The sequence below is a fragment of the Neoarius graeffei genome, chromosome 27 (genome assembly GCF_027579695.1).
Source record: "Neoarius graeffei isolate fNeoGra1 chromosome 27, fNeoGra1.pri, whole genome shotgun sequence".
NCBI classification, from domain to species: Eukaryota; Metazoa; Chordata; class Actinopteri; order Siluriformes; family Ariidae; genus Neoarius; species Neoarius graeffei.
The window spans coordinates 55,690,244-55,708,152 of NC_083595.1; the positions used below are offsets into that span (position 1 = coordinate 55,690,244).

At 42.8% G+C, this 17,909-nt stretch overlaps 1 protein-coding gene across 2 annotated transcripts; it reads right to left on the reverse strand.

Moving 5' to 3' along the window:
- Positions 1-419: 419 nt before the first annotated feature.
- dync1li2 (dynein, cytoplasmic 1, light intermediate chain 2) lies at positions 420-17,602 on the reverse strand. 2 transcript variants are annotated; one of them, XM_060911122.1, is made up of 13 exons: positions 17,472-17,602; positions 16,251-16,324; positions 15,877-15,993; positions 14,585-14,815; positions 11,332-11,498; positions 10,481-10,574; positions 9,905-10,040; positions 9,352-9,463; positions 9,164-9,223; positions 8,958-8,999; positions 6,418-6,535; positions 4,257-4,370; positions 420-4,093 (listed from the first exon to the last, which is right to left on the reverse strand). In XM_060911122.1, the coding sequence occupies exons 1-13, from the start codon at positions 17,567-17,569 to the stop codon at positions 3,984-3,986; spliced, it is 1,473 nt and encodes a 490-aa protein (XP_060767105.1). In that variant the 5' UTR covers positions 17,570-17,602; the 3' UTR covers positions 420-3,983. The 2 variants fall into 2 exon arrangements, with proteins under 2 accessions (XP_060767105.1, XP_060767106.1); XM_060911123.1 differs by having other exon boundaries at positions 3,985-4,088.
- Between the last annotated feature and the right edge of the window lie 307 nt (positions 17,603-17,909).

Sequence of the window (17,909 nt, forward strand, 5' to 3'; positions counted from 1 at the left end):
CGAAGTAAAACAGACGTACAGGCTTAAACACAGTATTTCAGAACTGAGTACAAGATGAAATATTACCAGGTCAATAAAGAAAAGTGGCTGTTTTCCTATAACAGCACAACCCCAAGTGTTTAATTCCTCTAACACCACAGCACTTTACCAGCAATTACAATTTATTAAAGTGTGTCACATTTTTTTTACACCAACAATTAATGCTGTAGAACGTCAGCGAGAGAAGTCCGTTCCTGTTCTCAGTGACATTACAGCAGCTAGAACCATGGCACCTGACACTGGAGACTCCTTCCCTGAGAGGACTGGGATCAGAAGGGGTTTAATACATTTAAAATCTCAAAATCATCTCTCTCTCTCACACACACACACACACACACACACACACACACACACACAGTAAAGAGCAGAGAGCCGGTGAGTGGAATCTGGATGTTTTATTGAAGCTGTTTCCTTTTGCTTTATTGGCAGAAAAGCGAGCGACTCTGCAGAACCGTTACACTGCATCAGGTAAAAGGCGTACAGTCAGACCGAGTTAATAACAGAGACTGTGGAAAGCCGTCAGTACAGGACCTGGACTCATTCTGTTTGCTGCTGATGAGGGGAAGTACTCGAGGTACACCTTATACAGCTGATTAAACTACAAGAATTAAAAAAATCCTGCTCTCTCTGCCATGTCTTACACACACAGCAGGTTTATTCATTGAGACCAACTTACATACAAAGCTCATAGTGTAAAAAAACAAAAGACCCCCCCAATAATAAAATAATATTCAAGCCTGATCCTGCTGCACATCCTGAATTCCGACAAAAACACATGTGAAGCCTTTCCTCTCACTTACAGTATTCAGCTTTTCCATAAACATGGAGAGGAGATGCAGGTGAACGTGAGAAAACTCATCTGTGAGGCAGAACGGAGTGTCGATTATCAGCTACACAATAAAATCACGATATTCAACACAAACAATACCACAACTGATAATCACAACTCCTGATGGAATCCCAAAGTGTCATGTTTCTCAAATAATATCATGAACGGTGATAAACTGTTCAACAGTTAAGTGGAGGCGTTTATGTACTGACACACAGCTGCGGCTCCACTGGAGTTTATTATTCATGCGCTTTTATTGTTTTAACTAAAAATGTGAAATCATTCAGTCTGCGTGCTCGCAAATACAGAGGAAAGGGGAAAAAATCTCTTACAAAATCTCCATCTTTGACTCTTTCATACAGCAAATAAATTCATGCAAAATTAATTAAAAATAAAAAGTAGACTGTGCACAGCTTGGGGTCTTTTCCCGTAAAAAGAAAGTAATGGAGGGGGAAGGTTATTATATATTTTTTTTAAATTGGAGAGGATTTGGAAATGAAAGCAGCAAGAAAGACAAGTGACGATAAACGACATGCAAGAGCTGGAATGATGATTTCACCAGGAGTATTTAAGATAGAACCAAAACACACCCTTGGTTCAAATTATCTTTTTTCCTTTTTATTTCTATAATTTAGATTTCCGAGTTGCTCAGGTTTACTTTACTCCATCCTGTTTATCAGGATTCAGACAACAATTCTCACGTCCTGGATTTTATTCTACTCTCACACAGAAAAACAGAGAGGGGGAAAAAAACCCACACGTTTAATGTACATTAATCAGATATGATACAGGATCAGCAGAGCTCATCACAAAAACAGAAAATACAAGAATAGAAGCTTCATGGATGATTTTCCTCCACAGAGTTTGCGTGTAATAACGAGGAATGTTTCTCTCTCACACAGGCTTTTTTATTTATTTATTTACAGAAAGCAGAATCAAGACGATGTAAATGTGCAAGTCAAAAGGAAAAAAAAAAGCTTAAACGAAGTAATCTGAGATGTGCAGACGGAACACAGAGTGGAAATGAGGCTGTTTCAGTCAAACTCCTCACACTCCCTCGCCCACTTCCATTAATAATAATAATAATAATAATAATAAGTTTTTTTTTTTTTTTAAGAGCTGCTCTGTTGGTTTCAATCTTGCAAGAAGTTTGTGAGATTAAAAAATCTCCAGACTTCCCGAACAGAGCTTACCCACAATGCACTGTAGTACTAAGGATTATTCTTTTTTTTTTTTTTTGAAATGGTGCATCAAAAATCAAACCAGGTCCAATAAAACATGTTCTAATTATATTCAGTAGAATGAGCGAGCTGAAGCATTTCTGTTCAGTGCAGGACATGAGTGCTCACAACATTCCACAATATCCCGACTCGTATTTATTAGCCAGAAAGTTGGAATTTTAACTTTTTTTTTTTAAGAAACCGCTTGAGGAACATGAGCAGCTTCCAGAGTTACAGTCAATGCAGGAAATTAACATCAGGATTTAACTCTGTCTGTTAAACATGGTTATTTTCAAGTCGTAGTGCAGATTATTAGAGATTAGTGCATTTCCATGGAAACACCAATTCCGTGCACTCACTGTGCTGTAATGAGTGTTAATCTGATACTACACAGGAAAGAAGAAATGATTTATTACTAAAATACTTCACTGGATGAGTGTCAGAACCTGATGACGCATAAAAAGTGCTCACTAACATAACGTCAGAGTTAAGTGCGTTCAAGGAAGGAGTTTATGATTACTCTTTGTAAAAAGGTTTCTCATGTGGCACGTGGACTTTGTGGTTCCATTAAAAAAAACAAACAAACTTAAAAAGTTGCTGGACGACGTTACAGCTGCGATAACATTACTACAGTCTGATTAGCGTCCATTTTCTTCACCTCTTTTCACACTGGACTTCATTTTGCTGGGTTTGTTGGCGTTTAATCCCCGTATGCTCCCGATTCTGTACAGATCTTGTGTGATCTGGTGACTCTGATTAATCAGACTCGTGGAGTGCTCAGACAGATGGAGATGTGTGTGGGGCAGCAGGCGGTGGGATCAGGACCCCAACATCCATGAAAAAAAATGAATAAAGAGAGGAAATGTGCTGATCTGCTGATCCTGTAAAGGCTCGGAGTAAAATCAGGAGGAACGTGGCTTCAGCTCACTCAGGTTTAGTGCTGCAAGTACACACTCGGGTCAATCAGGGGAAGCGAACAAGGGCACGAAACGCAGTACTGAAGCCTACAGTGTGTTAATAAAAGGTTTATAAAACAAGCTGATGTCGTATGAAAGACGGATTGAAGCCAGGATGAAAACGTGCAAGAGCTGAAATCTGTAAAAAATAATAAATTAGCAGAAAAAGGAAGTTTCGACCGACGACGGTGCTACAGTGCATTTCCTCTACGACAGGCACTTTGGGAGTCGAGGAAACAAACAAACAAAAAAAATTAAAAAAAAAAAAAGCAAAATAAGCTCCATTTCATGCCAATACTTTAGTCTGAATCTGAAGGACTTCTTCATAAATTTAAACTTTATACAAAAAAAAAAAAAAGACAAAAGCAAATACTATTTTGTGCATATTTACAGAATCAGTTACGCAGAAAAGGCATCGGATTAGTGTCATGACTTCAGCGGTGTTACATGAGAGAAAGCGCTTTACGCCCCGTTTCTTTTTTATACAAATACACCAGGTTAGCATTGTTGCTATGTTCAGACACATTGACAGACCCCGCCCCCCTCTCTCTCTCCTCCCCTCTCATGCAACACACTCCACCTTTTTCTTCTTTTGTTTCTTTCTTGTTTCCATCATCAGGTAAAGCAGAACGAGAAACAGCAGCATGTTTGCAGGAACATAAGTGTGTGGAGTTCAACACACAGGATGGACGTGCATTGTTTAAACCTTACCAAAAACTTAACAATAAAGTTTGGAATTGATATTCAAATAAATCTAATCATCACCTTCAATTTCACAAACTCTCTCGCCCTCTCTCTCTCTCTCTCACACACACACGGGGAATTTGGTCATTATATTCATAAGGTGTTTTATGCTCAGATCTTCCAGAGAGAGCTGTGTGTGTGTTTTTATATACATGTGTGTGTGTGCACGTTCACGCACACTTGTCTCGGTGGTGTTTATGCCTCGTTTTCTGGCGCTGTGCTGTGATTGGCCGAGACAGTAGAGTCAGATTTGTGCGTCATGCGGTCCAGTTCAGCCTGCACATCACTCAGAGCCGGCTTCTGCCCTTAGAGAGAGAGAGAGAGAGAGAGAGAGAGAGAGAGAGAGAGAGAGAGAGAGAGAAAATCTTCTGTAGCACCTGTGAGCTCTCACACTGGGGTTAAGGTTAGGGGCAGGGTGAGGTATTTAGTTGTAACAGATAAGGTAAGGGAGTGTGTGTGTGTGTGTACCTGTTTTCTTGGCTGATCCCTGCACTGCTGTTCCTGCTGTTCCTGGACTTCCTGTCTTTTTACTCAACAGGCTGTTAAAGAAGTTCGCCAACACACCTTCATTTGCAGCAGCACCTGGGGGGGGGGGAACCACGTATATACGTGTATCTGCAGACAGGCACTTCAGATACTCTAGATATCATACAGTTTAAAGTCTCCACTTCATGAAAATTGTCGCTACATTTTAGTCACATTTCAATCTTTGTTGTTTTCCTCCTGATTTAGTCAGCAGAACTCGAGTTTTAATTTTGGTCAGTGTTTTAGTCCTAATTTTCTCAGGCAGGTTCATGATGCTGCTTGTGAAATGTGACCTGTTGCATTAAGGAGGGGCGGGGCCAGGAGGGGTTTTGCCAGATTTTTATTTTGTGACCGGTGGTGTTGTGGTGTGGGAGTTATATAGAGTTCATCAGGACTCAGTTACTGTTCTGCTGGTTATTGGTGAAGATGGCGGTGTGTACACTGATTGTGATGACTGCTGTTTTCATATAAAAAGACGTCACTTTGTTCAGACCTTCGCCGTGGGCGTGTCCTGACTCATAGCCCTGTTAGAATCCAGGAGCACTGTTAAAGCCGTGCGAGCAGCAAAGTGAGAGCGCCCAACGAGCCGGATTCCCCGCGTCTCACCCACAGTCAGGATCACGCAACAGGGAAGGTAACGTACTTCACTGAAGGGGATTTCTCCCAGCTGTAAAAATCACCTTGGGAAGTGAACCGGTCATCTTCCTGAACAGAGCCGGTGATTTCATCTCGTCTTTACTCATCAAAGCAAAACAGATGATCTCACCGTCATTTTTGTTGCCAAATACCCCCCCCCAATTTACATCGTCATTACAATTTAGTCATGAAATAAAATAATCGTTTTCATTGACAAAATTAAACACTGACAGAAATATGAGGAAAAACAAACTAAAAGCAAACTATAATTAAAACAAGAAATCATACACTGCTCAGCAAAAAAAAAAAAGTTACCAAGTCACCATTTGGATTTAAATAAGTAAATTAAGGGCGTTTGATTGGATAATTACTGCAGTGATTGAGTTTCAGCTGCAGCAATTCTTTTAACTTGAACTGATGCAGTGAGTTGCTTCTCATTTCTTAAACATGTCGGAGGACGCATCCCACGGTTGTGGAAAAGAAGTGTGTGTCCATGAGAAACCCACTCGTTAGTGAGACTAATCAGGAGAAAAGGCTTCGGTTTGTTAGAGAACAAAAGATTGGACTCTGGAGCGAAGGAGAAAGGTCATGTGATCTGAGGAGTCCAGACTGACCCTGTTCCTGAGTGATGGGCGTGTCAGGGTAAGAAGGGAAGCTCATGACGCTCCGCCCCATCATACATAGTGCCCACTGTCCAAGCCTCTGGAGGCAGTGTGATGATCTGGGGTTGGTTCAGTCGGTCAGGTCGAGACTCAGCAACGTTACGGGGCAATAAAATGAAGTCAGCTGACGACCTGAATGTGCTGAATGAGCAGGGTCACATCAGTGGGGTTTAATTCCCTGATGGAATAAAATTAGGGCTCAGAGAGTGAGAGAGTGGGTCAGGGAGCACGAGGAATCATTTACACATGAATTAACCCCCACAGAGAGTCTCTGGGAAGCAGGAGATGATTGTACGGAGCAGTTCCACTCTCCTGTCGTTGAGACAAGATTGCAGTGAAACACTAATGCAGCTCTGAACTGAAATTCTTGTTGTGATGGGGTATGAGGTTGCTGAAACAATACCACGGTGAATCTGCGCCGTAATCAAAGCTGAAGGCAGAGCAATGAAATTAGTGCGCGCACAGCTTTTTTTTGGCCAGGTAGAGTATAAAACAATGGCTAGAAAAGGCACCAATGATCACTTCCTCTTGACTTTAAAAAAAATAAATAAATATTCTTCTCACAGACAACTCCCATCACACACACAAATATCCTTTTTTTAACTTCCTCTCGAATACAGATGTTTACTTTCACAACACCAGACCCGAGTGTGTTCCTCATACACACGGACCGTGCTACAAACACACTTGTGTGATGGAGGGGATGCGCGCACACAAGAAATTCGTGTGTGTGTGTGTGTGTGTGTGTGTAAGCAGGTGTGAAACACATGGAGTGATAAACAGCTAAGAGTCAGTGGACGGCTCACCTTTCATGTTGGGGTCGGGTTTTTTTACGGTCGTCATGGGAGACACACTCGCTACATTGGTGGGTCCGGTGCGTACAGTGGGCCGAGGAGAACCAGACGCCGTCCGTGCAGGAGATTCCTCACACACACACACACACGTGATACTTGTAACTGAAACCCTACTTTAGATGTTATTACTTAACATTCAAGTTAATTTAACACTCAATAACACTGACCATCACACACCAACTATAAAACACTTCATTCGGTTAATTAATGCAAAACCTTAAGAGTATTGTGGACGCTGGGTGTGTAAAAACACTTCCCCATAAAACCTACACCAATCAGTGAACTGATTTTTCTTTGAATAACTCGTTAATCACACAGTCAGTCAGTAACTCGTCTTCAGTGAAACTGAACAGATCTGGGAAATAAAATAATTAGTTCTCCTGATAGTGTGTGAAGTCCATCAGGTCAAAGTGCTTCCCAAATCTTACATAACTGAGTGGGCAGGGCTTTGGCTTTATCCCTCAGGGTTTGGTTGGATGACGAAAAACCAGAGAGTCTCGATACGTTTCTACTGATTGGCTTTTTTTTTTTTTAAATCCGACCTGCGACTGTCACAGTGACATCAAGCAGAAACTCAGTGTGTTGAAGTTGTGTCAATGTGCGTATTCCAGAAATAAATATCATACATGAATATCAGAGGAAGGACATGAGATAATGTAAACAAGCTCAGTTTAAATTTCAGGATCACATGTGCAGTGTTGGTGGCACGGTGGTGTAGTGGTTAGCGCTGTTGCCTCACAGCAAGAAGGTCCTGGGTTCGAGCCCCGTGGCCGGCGAGGGCCTTTCTGTGTGGAGTTTGCATGTTCTCCCCGTGTCCGCGTGGGTTTCCTCCGGGTGCTCCGGTTTCCCCCACAGTCCAAAGACATGCAGGTTAGGTTAACTGGTGACTCTAAATTGAGCGTAGGTGTGAATGTGAGTGTGAATGGTTGTCTGTGTCTATGTGTCAGCCCTGTGATGACCTGGCGACTTGTCCAGGGTGAACCCCGCCTTTCGCCCGTAGTCAGCTGGGATAGGATCCAGCTCGCCTGCAACCCTGTAGAACAGGATAAAGCGGCTACAGATAATGAGATGTGCAGTGTTCAGTCTGTCTGAAGGGAACCCTGGTACACACGTGGTACACGTACAGGCAAGAACCCAGCAATCAGACTCGGGTGTGGACTAAACCAACCAGCCTGGGAGCAGCTCACTGAGGTCCAGTTGAACTCGAGTGCAGCTCGATCGCAGTCAGAAACTGATCCGATTCTGAATCGACCCAAATACAGGAAGTGAATCAGACCTGCTGTGTTCTGGATTACGCTCCGAGTGTACGTCAGCATGAGCTGATAAACGGAGCTGAAGGACAGAGCTGTCGTGCTGCGTAAAAGTAATGCATTCTGGAGACTGATGAACAAAAACAGGAAATAAATGATGAAATGTTTTAAACTAAATGTTTCTATAATTATTTACTAACATACCAAGTGTGACTAGCCTCACTGTGCGTTCCAGGGAAGTTTATGGACTTGATAAAGGTTTCTTTACTTTTTTTTTTAATTATAAATATTTATATATAAAAAATATGAATGAAAGCATTTAACGCACGCGTTTTCAGCCGTACACACGCCTCAGCCAAAAGTGACAAAATAAACCAAATATCACAAGAACCAAAAGAATCAATTGGATTCTGAGGGCCCGTTTACACGAGGACGCTGTCGGGTAAAAACGACTAAATATTTTATCGGAAGTGCCTTTCGTCTACACGGGGATGGCGTTTCCGAGGCTGAAAAACGGAAAAAATTGAAAACGCCTTCCAGAGTGGATAAGTTAAAAACAGCCCCCGTTGCATATCCGTCTAAACTACCCAATACGCGAAACTCTGCTCGGATCTGCTCACGTCCGGTACGCGTTTACGTCATACATGTGTCATATACTGTACATGCCAGCCCGGGAAGTAAGAAAGTAAGTAAAAAAGTAAGAGCATGTCTGATTACATCGATCCAATGGACCTTCAAGCTGCTCTGGCAGCTTTAATAAACGTCCAGGAGTCCTTCGAACATCTATACCGAATCTGCACATATACCGTTAATGAACAGAGGCGGGTATAGCATGCTCTTACTTTTTTACTTACTTTCTTACTTACCATAGCCAGAGTAGTCAAAGTTTTCACGGCGCAGATGTGCAGATCAGACAAGACGGAAGACGTTGCGCATGCATGCAGACATAGCGGAGGTCTTTCACAGCACCACCTAGCCGCCTGGCATGCACATCCAATTGAATTCCACACATTTATGCGTCACCGTATAGACGCAGATTTCCTCCTTGAAAACGGTCGTGTAGACGCGGAAAAAAGTGAGAATGAAAACAGACTTTTGTGTTTTTGTTTCAGACCGTCCCCGTGTAAAGTGGGCCTGATTCAGACTCAGGAGTCACATGGTGTGAGAATCCAAAGAATCAATCATTCAGGTTTTTTTTTTTACTTTTAATGTATGAAATGGACAGGAAGTGATGTCACTTACTGTTGCTCGTGATGGAGTGGCCGGCTGTTTGGCTAACAAAGACTGCAGGATTAAAAACATACACCATTATTCTTACACACACACACACACACTACATTTAATTGATGGATTGTCTTTAAATCACACCAAAGCTGATTTACTGAAAGAATTTCAACCAAATCTGATTGACCTGCTAAAATTTTACATCACCACAACTGCGTACAAACCTGCTGCTTCATGAGGAAGACCTGCTCATCTTCAGCGTTTATCTCTTTATCGTGCACCAACTGGAAACAAAACATACAGAGAAAAAAAAAAGTTCAGGGATTTAAACAAATTGACTGATGATTTTCTGAGGTTTTCCAACATTATGTACGCACGCATGGGTGCGCGTGTGTGTGTGTGAGACCATCACCTTGCGTACGGGCGGCTTTATGATGAAATTCTCAAACGGATCTTCAGGTCGGACGGTCGTCAAGTTTTCGTGTAAGATGGTGATTTTTTTCTCGTTGTCCCACCCGGACGGACTGCAAACACATCAATTTCATCAAAACCCAATCAAATTAATCGTCCCCTATTTTTTTTTATTTGAGTATGTAAATCTGATTGGGGCGGAGCTACACAAGATCTTAGTTTATGAAGTAACAAAATACGTCGTCACTGGACCAATCACGTCTGATATGTAAATTATTAGACATTTTGTTATGTGGTAACCTGTGATCTTACGAGTGATCATGGTTGTCATGGAAACAGTGAAAGGTTTGGGTTGGTGTTAAAATCAATCAGAAAATGAGAATGTACATCAAGACTTGCATGAGCAGAACGTTGTGGGTTCGAATCCCCCTGAATCTTTATGTAAATGTTCACTAGCAGTGAGATGATGATAGTCTGAGTCATAATGCAGGAAAAGTCATAATTTTAATCCTCTTCAATCGGGGTGTGTGTGTGTGTGTGTGGGGGGGTCTCACATGAACACTGCATCCTTCTCCACCACTAAGGCCGGTGTGCTGAAGTGGAAGTCGTACAGTTTGTGCACCATGTACTTGTACAGGAGGTCCAGGTTCTTCTCCTCTTTGACAGAGGTGTAGATCAGAGCAGCTCCATCTGAGAGACACGGTTAAGGAACAACACACACACACACACACACACACACACACACACACACACACACACACACACACCCTGAAAGGACATCTGTTCCTGACAGAAGAGGGATTCTGTCAGTGTTCAGTTTCAGCAGCAGCACTGCAGAACCTGAGAACTGTGAACAGGTAAATGACCCTGAAGTGCTCACTGTTCTGTTCTGAGAGATGATGAGGGTTTCAGTTTTTGCTCATTTAGTAAAATAAATTGGAGGTTTGATCAGATTTTTCAGTAGGAGTTGATTAAATTCACACACCGGGACATCAGGTACGTCTTGTAAACATGTTCCGCTTTTACTCTCTGCTCCTTCAACATTCCGATCTTTAAACGTTTTCATGTGCACACGTGTGTGCGTGAAGCACCGTGTTCACAGCTGAACACACACCGAGTGTGGAGGATACACTGCAGGCAGAACCTCCTGAGGTGAGACTGAATAAAGTCAAAATGCTCCTCTTTGTAATCATGATCTTTCTCCAACACAGTGACAGCATCACACTACACGCGCACACAGACAGACAGACAGACAGACAGACAGGTCATTAGATGTTATTTCAGTCAGCTGTTCCCTCATGACTCTTATAAAATGATTAAAAATAAAAACATTGCTTTTATTCTCATCCCTCCATCAGATCACAAGTGATAAAGTCTCATGAGAAAGAGCAACAGAAAAAGATTTTAAAAAAAGCATGAAATATACATATGAAAAGAAATTAAATAAAAAGCAAGAAATTGTAACTAAAAGTGGAATTAAAACTGAAATTATTCCATTCATAAATATATACCAACCAATTAATTAGATCTCAGACTGTCTAATAATAAACAGCATATTGGCTCTTACAGTCCTGAGATCTGAACACTGGACGTTCTTCTCAATAACAAAACATCAAGACGTAACCCGTAACAAAAGGAGTTTCTCTGGTTCTGAAACTAGCTCCGCCCCCAGTTGAAACAGACCAACTCAGGAACCACACAAACAAACAAATAAATAAATAAATAAAACACATTTTATTTTCTGTAAGTGCACAGTGAGCTGTTCAGAGCCGTGTGGTAAACGTCACGCTAAAGGAGCATGAGAGAGAGAGAGAGAGAGAGAGAGAGATGGTGGATCTGCAGCGCCATCGCTAAAGGCAACGCAAACTGAAGAACCGCTTTCAAACTATGAACACAGCTCAGAGGCGGAATCCAGAGAACACACCTCACAGTGCTGATCTCAGCACAGACTGCTGGAGAAATTACATGATGCTGTTCGTACCTTAGTGCAGACGATTAACACGGGGATTCCCAGGTTGTGTGTGAGAACGTTTTCTCCCAGCGGCAGCACCACCGACTCATCATCGCCTCCTGCAGGAGCACTGCGTCTCTGAGGGGACGATGGAGTCGTATCCTCAGGCTCCACATACTCCTGGAACATCCTCACCACTAAACACACCAGAACACAGAGAGGGTGGAGTCAGAAACCAGAGAGTGAAGTGAAGACTGATGTCCCTCAAAACATTCGAGTTTAAACGGATCTGATGCTTCCAAAACAAACAAACATTCACAAAAATCAGAGTTAACAGTCTGCAAAAAAAAAAAAACTGAACCTGCATGCTGTCGATAATATTTTAGTGATATTAACATCTAGATGCAAAGATCAGGAAATGAAAGCTGAAATTCTGATCCATCGTCTCATGTGTCTTCACTTCTCAAGCACAAATGTCTTCAAAGTCGAGAGGAATCACCTCCATGTACGCCATCAAGCCCACAATCCAACAGGAACCACACAGTAGAGGTCTGCGCGGGACAGAATTTTCAGTCCCGCTTCCCCCAGCATCGTGCAGTCCCGCTCCCGCCCGCTCCCGCAAAGAATTATGATTTTCAGTCCTGCTCCCGCCCGTCATATTTTGTCCCGCTCCCGCCCGCAAATCCCGCATGATGCAGACGTTCGCGTTATTTCTCACGAAAGTTCCTGTCATTGGTTTGGGGAATTAAACATGCTGAGCTTAGCTGAGCTCTCCACTGACCGATCCTTCATTTATTGTAAGTTTATTGTTTAGACTCTGACATTCTGCTGACACATTCCAAGTTCAGCGCTGCATGCGCTCATGATTGACAGCTCTCGCTTTGATTGACAGCTCTCGCTTTGCGCACTCCCACTTCCGAGTCTGTGGCATTATGATTCCAACCGCGATTTCATTCTCCTCTCATATGAAGTGCTCTGCAACCACAACCAGCTCCTCAGATTATACACTGTATTTCTAGCTTTAAACTGAACAATCTGTGCGATACACAGTCCTTTTTAATACTAGTTAATACTTTTTAATACTTGGGACTAATACTCTTGACTTTTTAACAGTAAATGTACCTCTTTTTAAAGCAGCACTTACTTCTGAAGCACTGTGAGCTTCACTAGAGGAGCTCTGCTCTTCTGCCATGATCGGAGATCTCAAACACGGAAGAGCGGAAAGGAATCGGAAACGTACGCGAGATTAGACCATAGGCAGCGTTGGGCACGTTACTTTCAAAAAGTAATTAGTTATAGTTACTTTTCCCAAAAAGTAACCGAGTTAGTAACGGAGTTAGTCATTAAAGTAACTAATTACCAGGGAAAGTAATTATTCCGTTACATTTTGTTACCCCCCCCCCAAAAAAAAAATAAAATCAAATTCAATTAGTGTAATCATAATAAAAGTGAATGTTAAATGTGTTTAATGACTGAAATGGACACTTAACAGAACCAATTAGTAACGTTATCTACACTATATTAATATTTTTGTGGGACAATGTGAGATAAGACATCAAATGTAATATATTTTTGTAGTTATTAAAATTGTTACTAATTACTGGCCACTGACAAGGACAAACGCTTTGTTCCTCGACATAATGTGCATTGCACGTAAACATTTTTGCCTTTTATTTCAAGTAATGGCTGTATTTCCAGTGTGAAAGCGCAGTGCTGGGCTGACCGCTCGCCATCGCTGTGTCTTCCGATTGAAAGAGCACGCAGTAGGCGTGGCCTACCTACGTATGTTGTCCAAATCTACTCTGATTGGCTTACTGTGCCGTTGTCTCGCGTCTCCCCGCCCCACACGAAAGCAGAGTAAAGAAAGGCTGAACGAGCAGCGTGCCAGATGAGAACAGCTTTAATAAAGTAACGCATAGTATTTTATTGTAAGTAACGGGAACGGCGTTATAACGATGTAAAAAGTAATTAGTTAGATTACTCGTTACTAAAAAAAGTAACTCCGTTAGTAACACCGTTTATTTCTAACGCCGTTATTCCCATCACTGACCATAGGCATCTTAAAATGTTTTTATTAATGCCAAATAAAATATCCAGCACAAATTATATACGATAGACAAATTAATAATTTATAAATTTAATTTAAACACGTTTTTAGTTAGCGGGACTGCAGCTTATCACCTCTCCCGCCCGCATTGTGCACTCCCCCTCCCGCCCGTGCCCGCAATGAGCTTTCAAAATTTGTCCCGCGCCGCACTGCTTTGCGGCGGGTCCCACGGGACTCCCGCGGGAGTGCAGGACTCTACCTCACAGGACGGGAACAGACAATGTTTATAATAGTTCTAATAAATAACAACATCAGCAGCAGCACTGTGCTCATGCTGGAGGAACGAGCATTTAAATATACACGATGCTCCGAGCTGTTTAAAGTCTCTGTATTTCTTCTCATCCGTGTACAATAACAGAACAGTTTCAGAGAAAATAAGAGCTTCAGTTCAGTTTCATCTCCAGGCAAAAACCCAAACACCAAGAATAACGGTTTTATTTATTACGATCAGGAACAGGACATGAGACTCACTGCATCAAAACCAAGATTACAAATACTCACTTCTCACAGCCTAATCATTCCTTCAGCATGTTAATAATAATAATAATAATAATAATAATAATAAACAACAACTAGGCTGCTCACAGGATGTTATATAAAATTTAAACAGCAGCACAGCCTTCTGGTTAAAGCTGCGCTCCTAAAGTAATTCAACTCCATCCCTCATCTGACGAACTCGCTTCACTCAAACTCAATGTGGAGGAAGGGCACTGAACATCACGCTGACTCAACCAAGGGGAAGTGAATAGGGGAAGTGGACAAGTGGGTGTTAAACACACTACTGGCCCTGTGCTGCATGCGCACACACTTCAGAACCTTCTACACTACACACATTAGTGCCATCAACTCCACTTACACTCTGCGTTTATTGGACAGTGAACACGTGAAATTCCGACCTCCGTCTTTGTTTGGTCGGAGTAGGTAAGAGGACGTGATTAAAGCCGTGTGACCTCAGGCGATTGTGCGTGCGTGTGCCACTCAGATGATCTGTGGTTTCAAACTGAAGACTGTTACAGTATGTCAGGGAATTGCAGCGTGACAAATGCTGACTGACACACACGAAAAAATTAAGGATTTCTGGCAGCTATTTTATTTAAACCTTCACTCAAATTTCATCATTTTTACGTTTGACTTCAACGCAGATTTAACATTCAAATAAAATAAACAGTAACTCACTCCTCTGCTCCATGTCCCTCAGGTCCTCGGGGGGAACCTTCAGCTTGTCCACATGTTCTCTCAGGACACTCGTCCACTTCTGCAGAGACTCCATGATGGACCAGGGTCTGGACATGTCCACCACAAACACGGCCACGCTGTCTTTCAGAGACTCAGAGGACACAGCGAACTTCAGCAGGCCTTTGTGATAAATGTCTCCATCCAGAATCCACACGTTACAGCGCGTCACATCTGTGAACCCATAATCACACAGCGTAAACAAACACTGAACGCGGATTAACGTGGAACACTAACTGCGGAGAGAAAATCATTACAGTACCACCTCCAGTATTCCTTACACTGCTCTAAGCACTCCCAACTCCATGACCAACCTTCTGACCCCATCTTTTCATTCCACAATGCTCTGCCTCACCTCGTCTCCATCACCCACACCCTCTCCCTGAGGTGGTGTTTACATTAGACCGTATCCGTCTCGTTTTCGTCGCGGATGCACTGTCCGTGCACATTAAAACGCTGGGAAACGACTCCACAGGCGGAACAACTTGAATCCGCCAGGGCCCACGTATTCAACCCAGCTCGTATCTGATCCGGTGCTGTGTAAACATTGAGGAACACAGAAACGCTGTGCTGAGCTCTAGCTAACGTCGTCATTGGACAACGTCACTGTGACATCCACCTTCCTGATTCGCTGGCGTTGGGATCACACACACAGCGGCTCAGTCCCGAATCACTGCTCGTGCGCTTCACTCGCGCGCTCTGTGAGCTGCGCAGGGCCGGAGTGCGCACCCTCCAGAGGGCACTCGCTGTTCAGGGCGGAGTGATTTGGAGCGCAGGAGGAAGCGCTGAGCAGCACTGAGGTTTATTTACACATTTCAACTTATTTACCTCCTTCAGGCGCTTAAACTCAGTGAGAACATGAACATCACAGCCAGGTGTGTTTATCTGCTGGAGAAGGTGTTCGCTTGCCATCCTTCCACTTGCAAGTGGTGAGTGACTTGCGCATGCCCGATATGCACTGGGATCATGTGACGTGCCGTCTAATTAGTCATGTGATTAGCGTATCCGTGTATTGGCGTTGCTGTGTGCACGCGAATCGTTTTAAAAATGTTAATCTGATGATCCGCTGATACGGTCTAATGTAAACACCACCTGAGTCACCTCCACCTTCTCCATGCAGATCCCACCCATCCCCCACCTGTCTCCGTTTTTCTTCCTGCTCTATTCCAAACCCTGATCCCAATAAAACACACTACAGTAACGAGCCGAATCAGAACAGTGCTCGACTGCTTTACCGTCTCTGTCTTCATCGTGGACGTTCAGGTACAGGTACTCGAGTCCTCTGCCCTTCTTATTGTGCTCCGCTCCTTGGAGTTTTGTCATCAGCGTCGTTTTCCCCGATCCATCATCACCTGAGTGTTGGAGAGCGATGTTCATCAGTCAGAAACTAATGCAGAGGTCTGGATAAGAAGAGGACTTTCACTGCAATCTCACATCAAGCAGCAAAAACAACTCAATGTGCTGATAATCCATGACATTAAATTCCAACAATATTAACACCACTGACATTAAATAACAAAACAGACAGGTCGCTTGATCACACAGTTTTTTTTAACTTAATATAAATCATAAAGCTGTTAAATAAACAGAAAGGTGAAAGCAGATGCACCAAAGAGCAGGATGTTCCTGCCAGAGGGGAGTTTGGTGCTGGAACGTGTCGACACCTCGCTGAGGATTGACGACCTGCAACAGAAACAGGAAGCAGAATTATTACATCACCACATAACAGGATGGAAATCACAGCCGTCCTCTAAAGGCCTTATTTACACGTTATTGCACGTCTCCATCTCAGACACACACTGTTTAAAGCTCTGGGATTAAAAAGCTACATTAAAATGTTCTGATGTAAAAACACAGAGGAGATAAACCCACCCCTGTCTGTCTATTTATTTATATTTGCATTTACACTGCCTCAACAGGAAATTACACAAGATAAAGTAACGACTATAATGGCACCTGGACTTTGAGGGTGCCAATACTTTCTCTCTATAACGTGGTTAATCATTTTATGTGATGCTGATTAAATAACTCAGTAAACCTGCAAAAACCACTTTATATCTCAGATGCGTGTCTCTGTCAGGAGAATAAACACTGAAATTACAGAGAGGGTTTAAAATTCCAGGGGAAATTAAATGAATAAAGCAGATTATGAAGTGTACAATAAAGTCCAGCTGTGCATTATTCATTCATTCTCATGTCTCACACCACAAAAACTCACATTTAAAATTATAATTTTAAAACAGTAGAACAGGATAAAGCGGCTAAAGATAATGTGATGAGATAATACAAACCAATCATTACAACAAAAACAGAGAGAAAAAAAATAAACATTAAGTTTAATCTTATTTCTCTCAGTTTTGACTAAATCTCAGGCAGGCTACTGACAGACCTGAGGGAAGGGTGGAACACACACACACACACACACACACTCTCTCTCGCTCTCTCTCTCCCGGATGTCTGTTTTTATGACTTGTGTTCAATAAATGCAAATATGAGTAATGAAACTGAGTAAATAAAGAAAGAAAAAGTGTGAGTGTGTGTGTGTGTGAGTGAGTGTGTGAGAGAGAGAGAGAGAGAGAGAGAGTGTGTGTGTGTGTGTGTGTGAGAGAGAGTGTGAGAGAGTGTGTGTGTGTGTGTGAGAGAGTGTGTGTGTGTGTGAGAGAGAGAGAGTGTGTGTGTGTGTGTGTGTGTGTGTGTGTGTGTGTGAGAGTGTGTGTGTGTTGAAGAGACCGGCAGTGACAAAGCAACTTCATGAACCCTGCAGCTAAAATCACATACTCGAGCGCGCACTTTCTGTTTCTTTCATGAGGCCGTAAAAGCGTGACTTTACCACAGGTTTTGTCCTTCATCCTCCTCGGCGCTGGTGTCCATGGTGTGGCTTTCTGTCCCGGCTGCACCCAGCAGCTTCTTCTCCAACACCGGAGCCATCTTGTATTTCAACCCCAACCACAAAGGGAGGCGGCATTTTCCCCCGCACCCGCATTCTGACTAGCCACGCCCTCCTCTTTTGGGATTGGCTACTTAGAATTCCGCTCCACGCGCTACGATTGGTTGTTGAAAACATCACTCGTACGCAGCGAGCAGGTTTGCAGATTTGGTTTGCGCGCGAGCAGGAACTTCGAACCAATCCTTCAGCGAAAGGCGGAATTGGTAGAAATACGGGTGGGAAAAGAAAGAGCTCCACTGGGGAATGAGGTGCCCGAGTTCTGCCTGAAGGACCCAACTAATAAAAATCAAAATTTTAAAATTTAGTGTTGTTAATAAATAT